At 43.3% G+C, this 19,200-nt stretch overlaps 1 protein-coding gene across 5 annotated transcripts in view; it reads right to left on the bottom strand.

The window, feature by feature from the left end:
* Window positions 1-19,200, bottom strand: part of wwp2 (WW domain containing E3 ubiquitin protein ligase 2) — a 40,465-nt gene that overhangs the window by 19,764 nt on the left and 1,501 nt on the right. For 4 of the 5 annotated variants that reach the window (XM_008122078.3, XM_008122075.3, XM_008122076.3 and 1 more), the window contains exons 2-6: window positions 16,244-16,307; window positions 13,200-13,350; window positions 12,396-12,517; window positions 7,649-7,792; window positions 5,792-5,891 (exon numbers count right to left, since the gene is read on the bottom strand). In XM_008122078.3, coding sequence (XP_008120285.2) covers window positions 5,792-5,891; window positions 7,649-7,792; window positions 12,396-12,517; window positions 13,200-13,350; window positions 16,244-16,292 — 566 coding nt within the window. In that variant the 5' untranslated portion in view covers window positions 16,293-16,307. Of the gene's footprint in view, window positions 1-5,791; window positions 5,892-7,648; window positions 7,793-12,395; window positions 12,518-13,199; window positions 13,351-16,243; window positions 16,314-19,200 lie in introns of those variants that run through there. The other variant, XM_062961774.1, reaches the window with a different exon arrangement.

Here is a 19,200-nt window from a genome sequence, read left to right as displayed (position 1 = left end):
AGGGGACACGGGATTGTCACCATCCTCACCCTCATCCCACGGATATCCCAACCTTTAGCTTGGCCTCAAGACACCTGACACACAAATCCAAGGAATGCAGTGCTTTCCACACTTCCCACTTCTCTGGCACCTCTTTGTTTCAATGACGATTATAACAATGACAAGACAGACAACAGATAAGAGGTATATATCAATATTATATATTATCAATATTATATGGAATACAATATTATACTACTAATAATACAATATAATAATATAAATTATATATTATATATTAAATGTAATATTACTAATAATATTACCATATAATGATATAGCACAATATAGTAATTTAATGCTTATAATTGTGCTATGCTAATACTATATTGGATGTTCATTTTGATTTGTAAGCTGCTCTGAGTCCCCTTCGGGGTGAGAAGAGCGGGATATAAATGTAGTAAACAAAAAAATATATAGGCTTTCCCATCTTTCGGCATCTTTGGTGGCTGTGCTCAGTTCCGACCCTGCTGAAGAGCTTTCTTTGTACATAAACTTTCTCCTTTGTCGAGCCTAAATAAAACCTCCCCGCTTTAATGTGGTTCCTATTTACTCACATTTCTATTTACTCACATTTCTCAGCTTATATTCGGGTCGGCTTATACTCTAGTATATACGGTAATACTGAAGTCTTTTAAGAAATAGAATGAGACAAAAGGCACATACCATCTTAAAAAATCTTTCCGAAGAACCAGTTATACTGCCAGATGATGATGATTAATATACATTTTTCCTTATTTTTTTAATTTTTTTAATTAATTTATCAATCCAAATATACAAGCTCACATTTTCCTCATTCTACAATATCTCAAACACATCATGTTGCATACATTCCGACAACAACAACAAAAAAATCAAGAACATCCCCAAGCATATTTCCCATCAGTCTTTTAACTTTTCCATTACTTCACTATACATCTCTCCACTACACACCCTTCATCTACCTATACATGTTTTATTTTCAATATTATTATTATTAATTTATAATTCAAAATGTATAAGTATACATTCTTTCCTCATTTTACAGTATCCCAGACATATCACATTGTATGCAATCCAACAATAAAGAAAATTCAGAATCAAAACATCTTTATGCATATTTCTTATCAGTTTTAGACTTTTTCATTACAACTTTACTACATATCTCTCTACTACACCTTTTTATCTACTTATACATGTTTTATTTATTATTATTATTATCATTATTATTGTTATACCTTTTCCCCCTCTTCCCTTCCCCTTATTTTGTGCCACCTTCACCAGGACCAACCAACTCATATTGTTTCACAAGTCCAAAATTTCATTGTCTCTGATTTTTCCTTAAAGAGACTCAAAGCGGTGAAAGAAAAAGCTATTTTGGAAGGTATTTCTTCAGAAGCGATGGGCAAGAGGGCCTCCCTTTGAGGCTGAGAGAGTGTGACTTTTACTCAAAGTCTCCTAGTGGATTCTAGAGTCCTATTTCACTGCATTACGCAGTTGAGTTTTGTACATCGTTATGTTCAGATACTTTTTCAGGCCAACTCTCCTCCTCCAATTCCACATCTGGCATAAATGTGCCCAAGTGAGTGCATCTGGGCCAGAAAGGGGTCCGAGGAGGAAGATTCCATTGTCCCGCTCCTCCCTCCAGAAACCCCAAAGAGCCCAGGCAAACCCCAAAGAGCCCTCCTGCCTGACGGGGTGGCCGCCTCTTCCCCTCCGGGGCTCCTAAACTCGGCAGGGCCTTTTAATAGCTCACATGGAAGCAAACCAAAGTGAAGCCAGTCACGTGGCCGAGAGAACGGCTGAGGAGCGCGCCAAAGACAATGCGGCCGGGGCTTAAAATAGGAGCCGAGCAGTGGGAAGAACAGGCCACAAAATGAGGACGATTTGGGGAGGAGGGCGTATGCGTCACAGTGGTCAAAGGAGCCTCTAGTCCCATTGAGAGAAGCCTAGGAAAGTGCCACAGATCAGACACAGAAGGAGGTGCAAGTGACATCTATATATATAAAAGCATCACGGCAGCGGACAAAACAACAAAACTACAGGCCCCCCAACCTCAAAATTTGACAACACAACCCATCATTCACGGCTCTAGGTTGATACAACAAAAAGAAAAGAAAAAATAAAGTCCTAATTACAGGGAGAGGAATAATAGTTTTTATCCAATTTCTGCCACTTTGAAGGCTAAGCTCTGCCCACTTGGTCTCCTAGCAACCTCCTCAGCCCAGGGGACAGGCACAGTTAGGTCTCACTTAGGCCTCTTCCACAGATTATCAGATTTTAACTGGATTATATGGCAGTGTAGACTCAAGGCCCTTCTACACAGCTATATAACCCATTTATAATCTTAGATTATCTGCTTTGAACTGGATTATATTGACTCCACACTGCCATATAATCCACTTCAGTGTGCATACTAAACATAAAGACAACCATACAACAGACATTCAATACCACCACTACCTCAACAATTTCTCACCAACACCACCAGACAACGCCACAGCAATGCGTGGCCGGGCACAGCTAGTTTTATATATATATATATATATATATATATACATACATACATACACACATACACACACACACACACACACACACGCTAGTTTTTGCCTGGCCACGCGTTGCTGTGGCTTATGCTTTCAGAGTGTTGCTCTTTTATTTACTGTCCTGATTTTAGAGATTATATTGCTCTGTATTATTATATCACAGTAATTATTACATATTATATTCATAATCTTACATTATCTGGTTAGAACTGGATTATATGAGGGCCCTTCTACACAGCTGTATAAAATGCACACTGAAGTGGATTATATGGCAGTGTAGACTCAAGGCCCACACAGCTATATAACCCATTTATAATCTTATATTATCTGCTTTGAACTGGATTATCTCGACTCCACACTGCCATATAATCCAGTTAAAATCAGATAATTTGTATTTTATAGGCAGTGTGGAAGAGGCCTAAGTGAGGCCTAACTCTACTTGTGCCCTGGGCTGAGTAGGTTGCTAGGAGACCAAGTGGGCGGAGCTTAGCCTTCTAATTGGCAGCAATTGGATGAAAGCAATTATTGCTCTCCCTTTATTTTTCTTTTCTTTTTGTTGTATGAACGTAGAGGCATGGATGAGGGGTTGTGCTGCCAAGTTTAGTGTTTCTGGGATGTGTAGTTTTGTTGTTTTGTCCTAGGCCGAAATTTCATTACACACAATACACACATACATGTACATATATACACCTTTTAACTGATTCCCCCGGTAGTAAGCAGCCAGACCTTGAAGCTGAAGGGTTATTCAATGCTAATCAAGGCGGCCAATTGCAGCATTCATACCTGCCTCAAACAGACAAGAGTTCTTTCTTTCAACCTAGACATTATTCCACAGATATATAAATCCCACTTGCCTAGGTTCCAAAAGACCTCACAACCTCTGAAAATGCCTGCCACAGATGCAGGTGAAACGTCAGGAGAGAATGCTTCTGGAACATGGCCATACAGCCTGGAAAACTCACAGCAACCCAACCAATTAGTGGCACAAGGCCGTGACATTTCTCTGCTCTGAAAGGGGTACTCTTCCGCAGATGAGGATGATGACTCCTCAGCTAGACCCAAATATCTCTGAGCCAATTATCTCTGCTCTGATTCCACTTTCCTTTGCAAAAGGCTCAGGCTCCAAGAGAGCAGGGGGCTCATTCTCAAACCCATGTGAAGCCCCCAGACCTAGGGTCACAAGGGAGTCAGGGGTCAGCAAGGCTCCGAATGAGCCAAGAGAGAGCTGCCTCTTGGGAAGGAAGAGCCTCTATGTTAGCAAAGGACACCCCACTCACTGCTCTCCCTGTTGTGTCAATAGGATCAAACAGATGTGTTGAATTTGGCAGCTGGGTGATACTGCTACCGCTGTCTCCATCCATCACGACAGAACTGCCAGACCCAAATGAAGAAGTTGCTGAAAGTTTTCTGGACTGTCTGGCCATGTTCCAGAAGCATTCTCTCCTGACGTTTTGCCCACATCTATGGCAGGCATCCTCAGAGATTGTGGGGTCTGTTGGAAACTAGGCAAGGGAGGTTTATATATCTGTAGGATAATGTCCAGGGTGGGAGAAAGTGTGATTGTTGTAATTAATCACCTTGATTAGCATTCAATAGCCTTGCAGCTTCAAGGCCTGGCTGATTCCTGCTTGGAGGAATCCTTTGTTGGGAGGTGTTAGCTGGCCCTGATTGTTTCCTATCTGAAATTCCCGTTTTCAGAAAGTTGCTCTTTATTTACTCTAAAAAACGCTAAAATCAGGACAGTAAATAAAGAACACATTGAAAACAGTAAATAAAGAACAACACTCTGAAAACAGGAGAATTCCAGACATGAAACAATCAGGGCCAGATAACACCTCCCAACAAAGGATTCCCCCCAAGCAGAAATCAGCCAGGCCTTGAAACTGAAGCCATTAAATGCTAATCAAGGTGATGAATTACAACATTTTATTTTATTTATTTTATTTCCATCATTTCTATCCCGCCCTTCCCACCCGAAAAGACTCAGGGCGGCTTACAAAACTGGCAGAATTTGATGCCAATACACAACAATACAAAATAATAAAACAGAAGCAGTTAAATACAGATTTAAAACAATACAAAATACTTGAGCCATTCATCCACAAAAACCTTGTACATAAACCTTAGTCCAGACCGAGTCGAAGCCAATGAAACTTATTCTTTGAACGCTTGCTCACATAGCCAGGTCTTCTCTTCCAAGAGACAAGAGTTCTTTCTCCCATCCTGGACATTATTCCACAGAAATATAACCTCCCTTGCCTAGTTTCCAATATACCTCGCAACCTCTGAGGATGCCTGCCATGGATGTGGGCAAAATGTCAGGAGAGAATGCTTCAGGAATATAGCCATACAGCCTGGAAAACTCACAGCAACACATTTATTTATTACTCGCCTCTCCTTATGGCTGGAAGGGCATACGACATGGTTAAGTTATAGATAAAGGACCATAAGAAAATTTACATATGTATTAAAAAAGCAAGGAGCAAACACCATAATCATTATTAATAATAATGATTATGGTGTTCAAGGCATATTATTATAATCATAACAATAATGCATTCCCCTTTAAATTCACTTTGGATCTTCATTGCTAAGAACAACAACAACACATGTTTTTACTTATTACTCGCCTATCCTGATGACTGGAGGCATTTAATACAATTAAAATACATAGGAAAATACATGGCCATACAGCCTGGAAAACTCACAGCAACCCAGTAAAAGGAGATTGGGGTGCAGGGATGGCACCCCTCCAGAGACCCAAAGGCAAGCAACTGGGAGAAGAGGAGGAAGTGGAAGGGGGGCAGCATGGGGGTCTTTGGCTCTTTCTACACGGAAGAGGCTGGGCATCCCAAGGCACCAAGGGGCACATACAGCCATGGGCAAGCACGGAGCCTTGCTCGCAACCCTCTTTGGTTTGGGGCCAAAGAGCTCCAGACAGGAAGCAGCGCAGCCCTCCCTGTCCTTCCTGGCAACACAGAAGAGGCAGCCTGGCTATTAAAAGCCCGTCCCTCCCATCTTGCGCTGCCCACGCAGCCCTTCTTGGCCGGGACTCCTTCTCCCTCCTCTCTTGGCTTCCTCTCCCTTTCCCTCCTTCTGCCCCAATCCTCTGCTTCTCTGCCTCCTCCCGGCCACCCCATGCCACCGCATGCCCCCTTCCCAAAGTGTGCCAAGGCCTCCTCTATGAACATCCAAGTCCTGTCGGAAGCAGCGCAAGGCCTCACCTGGAGCGGCCGCTGAAGCAGTTGGTGCTGGGGGGCTGGGACCTGTTTTCGGGGGACGCAGCTGAGCCTCCGCCGGGGTCCCTTCCGGCACCTTGGGACCCTGCAGAACAACAACAAGAAGAGCGATGGAACACCCTATAGCCTCACAAAGGGGTTTTTTTTTCGTGTCAGGATCAACCGAAGTTGCTTCTGGAGTGAGAGAATTGGCCGTCTGCAAGGACGTTGCCCAGGGGACGCCCGGATGTTTTTGATGTTTTACCATCCTTGTGGGAGGCTTCTCTCATGTCCCCGCATGGAGCTGGAGCTGACAGAGGGAGCTCATCCTCGCTCTCCCCGGGTAGGATTCGAACTTGGCAGCTTTCAGGTCAGCAACCCAACCGTCAAGTCACGAGGCTTTTATCCCCTAGGCCACCGGAGGCTCCTCACAAAGGGTTGAGTGCAATACATGGCCTTTGTCTTTCCTCTACTGGTCCTGACTCAGAGGAAAGGCCCTAATTTGACTTCCTGGGACTCCTTTCCAGGCTCCTTAAGAGAGAGCCTTCTCCTGCCTTCCTGCAGCCTCCCATCCAAGGAACAACCTAGCCAGGTGTGGTCAGGTGTGGAGGAGAAGAGCACAGACTGTTGTTGTTGTTGTTTGCTTTTATTCTGCTTTTCTTCCATGAATGGATCTCAAAGCAACGTACATAAGACCACAACAAACACATACAGTAGAGTCTCACTTATCCAACATAAACGGGCTGGCAGAATGTTGGATAAGGGAATATGTTGGATAATAAGGAGGGATTAAGGAAAAGCCTATTAAACATCAAATTAGGTTATGATTTTACAAATTAAGCACAAAAACATGTTATACAACAAATTTGACAGAAAAAAAAGTTCAACATGCAGTAATACCATGTAGTAATTACTGTATTTACGAATTTAGCACCAAAATACTATGATGTATTGAAAACATTGACTACAAAAATGCGTTGGATAATCCAGAACGTTGGATAAGCGAGTGTTGGATAAGTGAGACTCTACTGTAATAATAAAGGTAAAGGTTTCCCCTGACGTTAAGTCCAGTCATGTCTAACTCTGGGGGTTGGGGCTCATCTCCATTTCTAAGCCGAAGAGCCAGCGTTGTCCGTAGACACCTCCAAGGTCATGTGGCCACTGGCATGACTGCATGGAGCACCGTTACCTTCCCGCCGGAGCGGTACCTATTGATCTACTCACATTGGCATGTTTTCGAACTGCTAGGTTGGCAGAAGCTGGAGCTAACAGCAGACGCTCACTCCTCCGCTCCTGGGATTTGCAGTTCAAAACATGCAAATGTGAGTAGATCAATAGGTACTGCTCCAGCGGGAAGGTAACAGCACTCCATGCAGTCATGCCGCCCACATGACAACGCCGGCTATTGTCTATGGACAACGCCGGCTATTCGGCTTAGAAATGGAGATGAGCACCAACCTCCAGAGTCGGTCATGTGCTGCCGTCCAGTCCAACCCCTTGCCATGTAGGAAAAACACAATCAAACCACCCCTGATAGATGGCCATCCTTCAAATGCAGCAAGGCTTCAAACCTCTGGAGTTTAGCAGTACGCTTGGAGACATGAGAAGCAATGGAAAAGATGCCTCTGAGCACACCCAAAGTGCTTGTATTCCAGGATAGAAACCCCAGACAGGGTTCAGAATTTGTGGTTCAGACATATCCCACTTCTGGCCTGACCAGACCCAGTTCGGAGAGCAGAAGCCCCAGGGCCTGGCAGGCCTCAACGGTGGCAGTGGTGCCGACGTCACCCGCTTGCCCTCCATCCGTCGGTCCCTCCGTCCCTTCCTTGTGGCACCCAAACGCTGGCACTTGCGCTCACTCACCTTCTGCCAGGACGATGCCTCCGCCATTCGGCAGGCTTCCCACGTCAACACCGGGCCCGTCCAGGAAAATCGTCAGCTCCCCTCCGGAGACAAGGCTGCCTTTGTTCTCCATCTGCAGGTTCAAGATCAGCTGCTTGTTCTCCACTGAGAGGGGAAGACAGGAGGGAAGACAGTGACACAGGGACCGACGGACAGAGCGGCCTCCCTTCTTTGGGACCAAACCGCCCCAAAGCCTTACTGCATCCTCCCTATGGCCCCACTGGATCGTGGAGCACTAGAGACAGCTCTGAACCACATCCAGAGGGTCTAGCATCGTGCACATTTCCTACCATAAACTCATATATAGCACTGTCTCTGCTAGAGACATCACATATTCCTACAGATTCTGCATTTGGAAAAGGCTAGATCCCGCTTTTCTCCAGCCGGACAAGGCACTCCTCCATTTGTCATAGGGGCAAGGAGTGTGGGCGCATTCCCAAAAAGTTTTGGGGAAATTGAATAGGGGAAAATGCATTGCACATACATTTGGGGACCGTTCTTCACCGAAAAGCAGGGTTTCTTTGGGGGAATTGGAAGGGGCCGAGCCAAGAAACAAGCAGGCCTTCTCAAACGGAGCAAGCCCTTTTCCCGAACGACAGGCCCTCTTTGTGTGCGCATGGCCATGCTCCACACACACACACACACACACACACACACACAGCGGCCTCGCCCTCCCCAGCAAAGACAAGGTGCCTGTGTCTCCTCTGGGCAGTGCCTGCCTCGCCTGCCTCGCTCCCTCCCATGGCTTCCTTTAAGAAAATAAACACTGCGGCATAAAGGGGACCTTGCTCTCCTGGCCTCCTCCTCCTTGTACACAAAGCCAGGTTGTATGTGTGTATGTGCAAAGTAGCATGTCGGGACTGTTATGGTTCGGGGGGAGAGCCATGAATGGGGCCTCAGTTCCAGGCCTCCGCTGTTGCCGAAACATCACCCAGGGCCCCCATTTAGACAGGAATTCCCAAACGGAGCTTTCAAGCAGCCAGGAAGAGAGACAGCTTGAGCGCAAGTCAACCACAACATCATCATCATCTTCCTCCTCTTTCTCCTGATTCCAAGAGAGATGCATTTCCAACCTTTCTGGTGTCTCTTTGCAGGCTCCTGTCGTATTGCTTGCCTTCAAAGAGACACCAGAAATGTTGGAAAAACAGCAACACTCAGCCTTGAAGAGTGAAGAATGCCTCTCTGTGATAGGATCAGATAGTTGAAGTCACTTAAAGCATCCTCCCTTACTATCCTGACACTCTGTGATGTACTGTATATACTCGAGTATAAGCCGACCTGAGTATAAGCCGAGGCACCTAATTTTACCACAAAAACTGGGAAAACTTAAAGACTCGAGTATAAGCCGAGAGTGGGAAATGCAGCTGCTACTGGTAAATTTCAAAAATAAAAATAGATATTAATAAAATTGGATTATTTGAGGCATCAGTAGGTCTGGCTGCTTACTGCCTGTGGGAATCCTTTGTTGAGAAGTGTTAGCTGGCCTTGATTGTTTCCTGTCTGGAGTCCCACAGTTTTCTGAGTTGTTCTTTATTTACTGTCCTGATGTTAGAGCTTTTTCTAATACTGGTAGATTGTGTTCATTTTCATGGTTCCCTCCTTTCTGTTGACATTGTCCTCATGCTTGTGGATTTCAGTGGCTTCACTCTGTAGTCTTACATGGTGGTTGTTCGAGTGGTCCAGCATTTCTGTGCTCGCTTGATGAACCAACCTGGACACAGCATATTATTTGAGAACACAGAAATGCTGGACCACTCTCACAACCACCATGTCAGACTACACAACAACAACAACAACAACAACAATTTATTGATAGCCAGTTGGCCTTATCAAGCACAGACAAAACAAACACAAGATACAACATACATCTGGTTCACTTAAAATATAATACAGATATAATGTCAGACTACACAGAGAAGCCACTAAAATCCACAAGCCTGTGGACAATTTCAACAGAAAGGGGGAAAACATGAAAATGAACAACATCTGGATCCCATTATTAAAAAAAAACAGGACAGTAAATAAACAACAACACTCAGAAAACAGGGGATTCCCAGACAGGAAACAATCAGGGCCAGCTAACACCTCCCAAGAAAGGATTTCTCCAGACAGTAAGCAGCCAGACCTTGAAGCTGAAAGGCTATTCAATGCTAATCAAGGTGGTCAATTGAAATATTCACACCGGTCTCAAATAAACGAGAGTTCTTTCTCTCACTCTGAATATTCCACAAATATATAAAACCCACGCACCTAGTTTCTAACATGCCTCACAACTTCTGAGGATGCCTGTTACAAATGCAGGTGAAATATCAGGAAAGACAGCCTGGAAAACTCACAGCAACTCTGAGGGATGTCCCTCTGTCTCATCTTCTCTCAACCTTCAAATACAGTAGAGTCTCACTTATCCAACATTCGCTTATCCAATGTTCTGGATTATCCAACACATTTTTGTAGTCAATGTTTTCAATACATCGTGATATTTTGGTGCTAAATTCATAAATACAGTAATTACTATGTAGCATTACTGCATATTGAACTACTTTTTCTGCCAAATTTGTTGTATAACATGATGTTTTGGTGCTTAATTTGTAAAATCATAACCTAATTTGATGTTTAATAGGCTTCTTCTTAATCTCTCCTTATTATCCAACATATTTGCTTATCCAACGTTCTGCCAGCCCTTTTATGTTGGATAAGTGAGACTCTACTGTACTTGGTTAGGCATGATCACTTTCCTGCCTTAGAACAACGGAGTCTCTACAGTAAAGCTGCAATTCTCCTTTTCTCTCCTCATTCGCCATAAAAACAAGGGGGCCACAAACGGGCATCTCAGGACACCACAAGGAGAGGAACAGACAACAAAATTAGATTAGTTGAAAGGAGCGGTTTTAGTCCTGTGTTTTATTTTTTTAATGTTCCTCTCCATTGCACGCATCATTGCAAGGCGGTTGGGGAAGGAGGGATGAGCTGAGATGGGATAGACACTCCATTTAAATAAATGCTTTTGGTACATAAATAAATTCAAGTTGCCAAACATCGGCCTCCCAGCGAGGAAGGCTTCTCCAGCTGGAAGAAGGGAGAAAGGGCCAAAGCAGGACACAAAAAATCGTTGTGGCGTGGAATCAGGCAAAAACACCATTGAGGTGCTGCTCCAGGTTCTGGTTTCAGAGGATGGCAGTCTTTTGGGTGACTCTTCCAACTGGAGCCTGAGTTCCCCAGTTATGGGGAGAAGAAGGGACCCAGTCAGTCTCAAGCGGGGTCTTTGTAGAGAACTGTAAAAGCCAGGTGAAAGGAGGGGCTCCCCAAACAAGGCCCTCTTGATGCCACCTGAAAGTAGAGTGGAGAAGGGGGCTCTGTTTGCATAGGGTGGCTTGGCAGGCCCAAAGCCCCTCGCTTTACTACCCATGGGCTTGCTTTACTCATATGCACACTGAGGTGCCTGTTATGGGTGCACAGAGACCCCATAGTGGCTGTGCTGCACTCCACTCTTCTAGGGATACCAAATATTCCTGCAGAGAGGATCCCACTCCTTGCCCCAGAAGAGGAGTCGAGGCACTTCCCTGCACCTCTCAAGAGGAGCTCTGTGTTTTTAAGCAGATGGAGAGGGAGCGGTTTTGGCCCTGAGGGGAGCCTCTCCCTTCCCCTGAATAGAGAGGCCTTTATGCCGCACTACGAGACCACAAGCAACAACAACAACAACAAGCGCAGGAGCCAAAGGCCTGAGGTTGCAGGGCCTTTGGCATCAGGGAAAGGCTGCCTCTCTGTGAAAGACATACACAACACTGGGAGCCACAGCAGACACCTCACAGACCTGGGAGGCCTCTCAACTATATCACAAGGAGGCCTTGTTTCCCCATTATTATTGCTGCATTTATATTTATTGTGCCTTCAAGTCATTTCCAAATGACGCAGTCTCCAGGTGAACCAACGACAGGGTTTTCTGGGCAAGACCAATTCAGAGCGAGATAACCATGTCCACGGCCAAGTAGGGATTTGAACCCTGGTCTTTCAGAGCTGCCTGCCACACTGCCTCTCTTAGCAATGTTTATTCAGAAGAGGTTTTGCTATCTGAAGCTGAGAAAGTGTGATGTGCCCAAGGTCACCTGCAAGGATTTGGCCTCTGGTCTCCAAAGTTGTGATCCTACACTCAAACCACTACATCAGACTAGCTCTTTATAGATATCCCTGTCCTCTTCCCACTCTGTGGGTCCACATACACTGTCAAATAAATGCAGTTTGACACCACTTGAACTGCCAAGGCTCAATGCTATAGCATCCTGGGAGCTGCAGTTCTCCAAGGTCTTTCACCCTGTCTACCAAATACGAACATCCTTCAGAAAATACATTAAATACATCTAGAACAGTGGTTCTCAACCTGCGGGTCCCCAGATGTTTTGGTCTTCAGCTCCCAGAAATCCTAACAGCTGGTAAACTGGGAACCACTGATCTAGAGCCTGTCTGCATCATTCCAATAAATATTTACAAATAGGCTATTGTCTTCAGAGTATAGCATTCTTCTCCCATCCAGTGGGTTTACAGCCTTTCTTTGGAGCTTCATTTGTGCAACTCCCCTGATTCCAAGGCCTTGAGCCATGGCAGTTGAACTGCATCCCTTTTACAATATAGACACACTGCAGGAAAAGGGTTCTAGGGCCCGAGAGCCATCCCAGAAGGCTCTGCTCCCACTGGAGCCTGGAACCAGGCCTACCTCTGCCCTTGCTCTGCCTGAGAAGACCGGGGAGGCCGACGGAGGCCGCACCAAGCAACTCGTTGCGCAGCGTGTGGCAGCTCCACAGCTTGACCTCCAGCTGGGTCTGTGGTGTGACATTTCTGTGGGGAAAAGGAGGGCAAAGACAAAGGAGTGAGGCTGCAGATCGGGGCCAGACCCACAAGAGCAGGGCCATTGCAAAAAGCACGCAAAGAAAAGCCACTAAATCCTTTCTGCAACAAAACTCCAAAAGGCCCCACTCTCAGCATTTATTTATTTGTTTACAGTATTTATATTCTGCCCTTCTCACCCTGAAGGGGACTCAGGGTGAATCACATTATATACATATGTGCCCATAAACACATCAAACCGAGACAGAGACAGACAGATGCAGAGGCAATTTAACCTTCTCCTGAGGGGATGTTTGATTCTGGCCACAGGGGGGAGCAGCTGCTTCATCATCCACTCTGATGGAACTTCTTCATTCCAATGTCGTAAATTAGTTAAACTTGCCTCCCCACTTTTATACCTTATTTCCTACTTGATAGATGCAACTATCTTTTGGGTTGCTAGGTCAGCAACGAGCAGGGGCTATTTTTTATTTTTTAATTGATGGGTGCTCACCCCACCATGGGCTGGCCTCGAACTCATGACCTCATGGTCAGAGTGATTTATTGCAGCAGGCTGCTCACCAGCCTGCGCCACAGCCTGGCCCGACATTGTCTCAGATCCTGCACCCCTTTCCTCACTCCTTGCACCCAGCTCCCCAAAAAGACCCCATACAAAACCTGCTCAGATTCTCACAGGACAAGGCTTTCATTCCAGAGCAGCTCTGCGCCCCCCGCCTTCTTGGCCGTCCTCTTGGTCTCGCTGGGGAGGCCATCAGCCGCCACTTCCACGAAGGAGGTGATGCGGGGCTGCCGCCTGCCAGGGCCCTTAGGCTTCGCCGATACAACTGCAAGAGAGGGGAGAAGAGAACGGAGAGTTAAAGAGAGGCTGGCTCCTGAGACTACTGGCCTTAGGATTGGCCAATACAGATAGCCAATATCAGTACTGAGACATTGCTATTCTTCCAGAGCTATTAAGGGCCCAACAGATTCAAACTGCAGCAAAAGATATTCTATCAAACTGTTAGGATATATTATTAATATTGTTATTACTACTACATTTATTTATACCCCGCGTTTCGCTCTCAATCAAGACCCAAAGCAGCTCAGAGTACTGAAAACAATGCAACTCAAAACCTACAATATATAAATGCCAGAATATAATTAAACCTATAATTATTACAAGTTGGTTATAACCCTATTCAATTATTAAAATAATATCTTGGCGCTAATAACTGTTGAACAGTTGAACGGTAGCCTTAGAGAGTGGTGGGCTCTGTGCAAATTGTGCACATGGTATTTCTTGCAAAGGAAACTGAATTTTATAATAATACAGTAGAGTCTCACTTATCCAAGCCTTGCTTATCCAAGCTTCTGGATTATCCAAGCCATTTTTGTAGTCAATGTTTTCAATATATCGTGATATTTTTGGTGCTAAATTTGTAAATACAGTAATTACAACATAAAATTACTGCGTATTGAACTACTTTTTCTGTCAAATTTGTTGTATAACATGATGTTTTGGTGCTTAATTTGTAAAATCATAACCTAATTTGATGTTTAATAGGCTTTTCCTTAACTCCTCCTTATTATCCAAGATATTCGCTTATCCAAGTTTCTGTCGGCCCGTTTAGCTTGGATAAGTGAGACTCTACTGTAATAATAATAATAATAAAACTTTATTTATACCCCGCCACCATCTCCCCGTGGGGATTTGGGGCGGCTCACATGGGGCAAGGCCCGACTAACACAATTTACAAAACAACAGCATAAATACATTGAACAATATACAAAAAAATGAAACACAGTAAGAATAAAACAAGAGTTAATAATATCAATCAACCACCAAGTAAAATTCAGTCGACTTCATTGGTGGGGAGGACTGCAGCAGCAATATAAAAATAACATCATCAGTTAAAATACCAGAATAAAAGGGACCTAATAAAATTCAGGATAGAGTTATAATTTTATATATATATATATATATATATATATATATATATATATAGAGAGAGAGAGAGAGAGAGAGAGAGAGAGAGAGAGTTATAATTGTATGCAGAGGAGACAATGTATTCTGTGTAGAAGATGATAGTATATTGTTTTCTGCAATGGAAAAGGAATAGACTCCTACAGTTGGAAGAAACTCCAAGGGCCATCCAGTCCAAGCAGAAGACACGATCAAAGCACTCCCGACAGATAGTCATCCAGCTAATCCACTTCTGAATCTTGCTTTGAACAAACCTAGACCTGTGGAGACTCTTGTCAATCTAGGGTTCTTCTCATCAGAGTTTCCTGGCTATTTTCCAGATATATCTGAATAGCCTCCCCATCCCTCCTGCCCAGATGTTTCCAGGAGAAGCTCAAACAGAACTGTGGGTCGAGGGAGCCCCCTGGTGGCACATGAGGAGAGTTTAAATCCACACAAAAGGCTGGCCTGGCCCCACAGCTGCACGGAGGTCACCCCCTCTCTGCCCCATCATTTCCCCAGAAATAGTAGACCATTCACAGTATTGCACCGGACCAATACAAGCCCATATCTCTTTGGAAAGAAGGGAGCCAAAATATCCAACTTATTTGCATTAATATAACTCCTGGATGGGTATTAGCTTTAAATGTATTTACTTCTATTTAGCGGACATTGGATCCATTAGTAGAAGAGAAGTATAACAGATACCATGGTTGCGAGAAATCAATTGTGTTTTTAATGGTCTGCTAATTTTATTAGTATTTTTTCTAATTTTTTTAAGAGATGAGATATGAAGTTAGTGAGGAAGTCATGAGAAAGGAGGACTCAGGGTGTTTTAGTATTGTTTTGATGTCAATCCGTCAGCAATTGGACAGAGAGTCCAAACAAATTGCAAAAGCTCCCGTCCAGGACAGCTTCATGTCCCCAGTTGAATGCCGAACGACAACAAACAGACTACAAGGGGAAAGGGGGAGGCATGTAGGCATCATTCCTACTTTTTGAAAGGCCCTTGTGAATTTTACATTGCCTTGAACTACAAGTAAAGGGTAAAGGTAAAGGTTTCCCCTGACGTTAAGTCCAGTCATGTCCAACTCTGGGGATTGATGCTCATCTCCATTTCTAAGCCGAAGAGCCAGCGTTGTCCGTAGACACCTCCAAGGTCATGTGGCCGGCATGACTGCATGGAACGCCGTTACCTTCCCGCCGGAGCAGTACCTATTGATCTACTCACATTTGCATGTTTTCAAATCGCTAGGTTGGCAGAAGCTGGAGCTAACAGCAGGAGGTCACACTGCTCCCGGGGTTTGAACCTGGGACCTTTCGGTCTGCAAGTTCAGCAACTCAGCACTTTAACACACTGAGCCACTGGAGGCTCCTCTTGAACTACAAAGATTCTTATAAATCCAGAATTTTTCTCAATTTTTTTTTCAAATATTTTTCAAATAGTTCTGGATATCCTCCCTTAGTGCCTCAAATCCAAGTTTTTGAGTTCAACAATACTCTAGAAACCAAAGACAAAAAGAAATGTGACGTGATCCTCATATCCCCCTGTCCTTTCGATGAAGGAAAGAAACGAAACAACACATCTCTGCTTAGAATCGGGTCTTTGGGGTTCTCTCAAGCCTCCATCCAAGGCTCTGGACACCTGCTGAGCTCACCTGCTTTTGAGTGAACCCTAAAGACTTGGTACTGGATGATGATCACATACACAGATATATACACATCAATGCTCAGGTAGTCTTCCACCAAACAGCAGCCAAACTCTTAAGGCTCACCTTTCACAGTCAGCGGAGATTTCTCTCCAGAGAGCCCTGCAGAAGCCATTGCATCATCAGTGGCCTGGAAAAGAGCAAAAGAATAATAGCACATGCTGAGTGAAAGATAAAGGCAGGCAAAAGTTCTTCTGTTTTGATAGGCTTGGGGCTTTTTACAAGTTGATTAGAAAGGATTCTTAATGTGTCTCTGTTTTTAAGTGATTCTGAATTATTTTTAAGTGTTGTCATTCCATCTTATGATGACTCTCTCCTAAGGAGTCCTTGGCAAAGTTTATTTAGAAGATGCTTGCCTTTGACTTCCTTTGAAACAGAGTGCCTTGCCCAAGGTCACCCAATGGGAAGAAGAAGATATAAAGATGATGATAATCTAATAATGACAACAACAACAATCTATATATATAAAAGGGTAATGAAATTTTGGCCTAGGATAAAACAACAAAACTACACATCCCAAAAACATTAAACTTGGCAGCACAACCCGTCATCCATGCCTGTACATTCATACAACAAAAAGAAAAGAAAAATAAAGTCCTAATTAGAGGGAGAGGAATAATTGTATTTTATCCCATTTCTGCCAGTTAGAAGGCTAAGCTCCGCCCAGGGGACAGGCAGAGTTAGGCCTCACTTAGGCCTCTTCCACACTGCCTATAAAATACAGATTATCTGATTTTACCCTGGCTCTTTACTAGAGCTTTTAATCTATGTTAATTTTATCAATATTTGTATGTATGTATTTTTATCCTTTACAATTTTATCTTGTAAATCGCCTAGAACATCGTGGATGGAGGGCGATTAATAAGTAATTAAATGATGATGATGATTATGATGATGATGATTTTAACTGGATTATATGGCAGTGTAGACTCAAGACCCTTCCCCACAGCTATATAACCCATTTATAATGGACTTAATGTCAGGGGAAAACCTTTACCCTTGACCTTAACTACCAATTCCTCAATACTTTATTTCCCATACCACCATACTTCGCCACAGCAACGCGTGGCCGGGCACAGCTAGTAATACAAATAATAATAGGTTTTCAGGCCTGTGTACAGATTTGAACCCTGGTGTCCAGGGTCCAATGCTGAAACCACTATAACAAACTGAGTGTTAAAAATAGGATTAGCTATTTTTTAAATCGCATTATATATTGTTTTAGTTTATGTTTGGTTTGAACCTATATTGCAAGCCCCCTTGGGTCCCACATGGGGAGAAAGGTAGGATGAAATATACACATATGTGTACTACCTATGCACTCGTTCTTGGCCTAAGAAGGTTTATGTTCTGCTTTGAGAAAATAATTTTGTGGGCAAAAAAGACAACATTTGCCCAAACATGTGCAAAAGACAAGCAGATTAGCACCAAAGCAAATATCCTAAAGGCCTCAGATCCTGTCTGATCTTTAAAGCTAAGCAGGGTCAGTGTGGGTTAGGACTTGGGCAGGAGACTACCAAGGATTACTAGAAATTCAGAGGAAGAAACTGGCTAAACCAATGAAAACACATAAAGAAAACAACAGATATGGGTTATATGGCTGTATGGAAGGGCTCTGAGTTTCTATATTTCTTTCTATCTATCTATTTATTTCTTAGAGGGTTGAACTGGATGGTGCTGGGTTCTCTCCCAACTCTAGCATTCTATTATTAACTATATTTATATCCCACCCTTTTCACCCCGAAGGGGACTCAAAGCGGTTTACAAATAATATTTAAATACAATGTAATATTATTAGCATTGCACAATATTAGCATTATATATTACTATATACTATACTATACCACTGTACTATAATATGATTAGTAATATTACATGTAATATATAATATATAATTAATATTATTTTATTATATTATTATTAGCATTATATTGTATTACATTATAATATTATTATCAATATTATATGTACATACAATATATTAAGTATCATTATTGTAAATTATATTGTAAATTATATACAATACACACACACATATATATACAGTAGAGTCTCACTTATCCAAGCTTCACTTATCCAATGTTCTGTATTATCCAAGGCAGTCTGCCTTTTAGTAGTCAATGTTTTTGAAGTAAATGTTGCAATGTTTTGGTGCTAAATTCGTAAATACAGTAATTACTACATAACATTACTGTGTATTGAACTGCTTTTTCTGTCATTTTGTTGTATAACATGATGTTTGGGTGCTTAATTTGTAAAATCATAAACTAATTTGATGTTTAATAGGCTTTTCCTTAATCCCTCCTTATTATCCAAGATATTTGCTTATCCAAGCTTCTGCCGGCTCGTTTAGCTTGGATAAATGAGACTCTACTGTATGTTTATTTTAAATAATGACTTGTTTAATTTGTTTTTAAATGCATTCTTTGATGTCTCAACTGCTGATTTTATGATATTATATGATTGTATTGGGCTTGCCCCCGTGTGAGCTGCTCCGAGTCCCCGTTGGGGAGATGGAGGCGGCATACAAAAATAAAATTATTATATTATTATTATATGTGTTTTGACCTACAACTCCCAGAAATCCTAGTCAGTTTACCAGCTGTTAGGATTTCTGGGAGTTGAAGGCCAAAACATCTGGGGATCCACAGGTTGAGAACCAGTTTTAGGGGATTGGACTGGATAGCCCTGGGTTCTCTTCTAGTTGTAAGAATCTATCTGTCTTTGAAAGGGACAGACTGGATAGCCCTTGGAGTCTCTTCCAACTCAAGGATTCATCTATCGATCTACTTTTCTATCTCTTTGGACTGGATGGGCCTTGGGGTCCCTCCCAGCTCTAGGATTCTATGAGCAACCTGAGTTTGTTAAACCTTGCTGGCCTGCAACACCCTTGTATGAGTCCAGTGAACACAGCGGCTGCTCCGAAGGCACCAAACCAACAATTGCCTTCTTCCATTGGCACCCACTGGATCACTCTCGGTGTCTCTCTGAGTGTAACAGATAAGGCTCATTCTTGTTTGTAT

Source organism: Anolis carolinensis, unplaced genomic scaffold, assembly GCF_035594765.1.
Source record: "Anolis carolinensis isolate JA03-04 unplaced genomic scaffold, rAnoCar3.1.pri scaffold_9, whole genome shotgun sequence".
NCBI lineage: Eukaryota > Metazoa > Chordata > Lepidosauria > Squamata > Dactyloidae > Anolis > Anolis carolinensis.
Note: the sequence above shows the minus strand (reverse complement) of the source record. Positions and strands in the feature narration are given on the sequence as shown.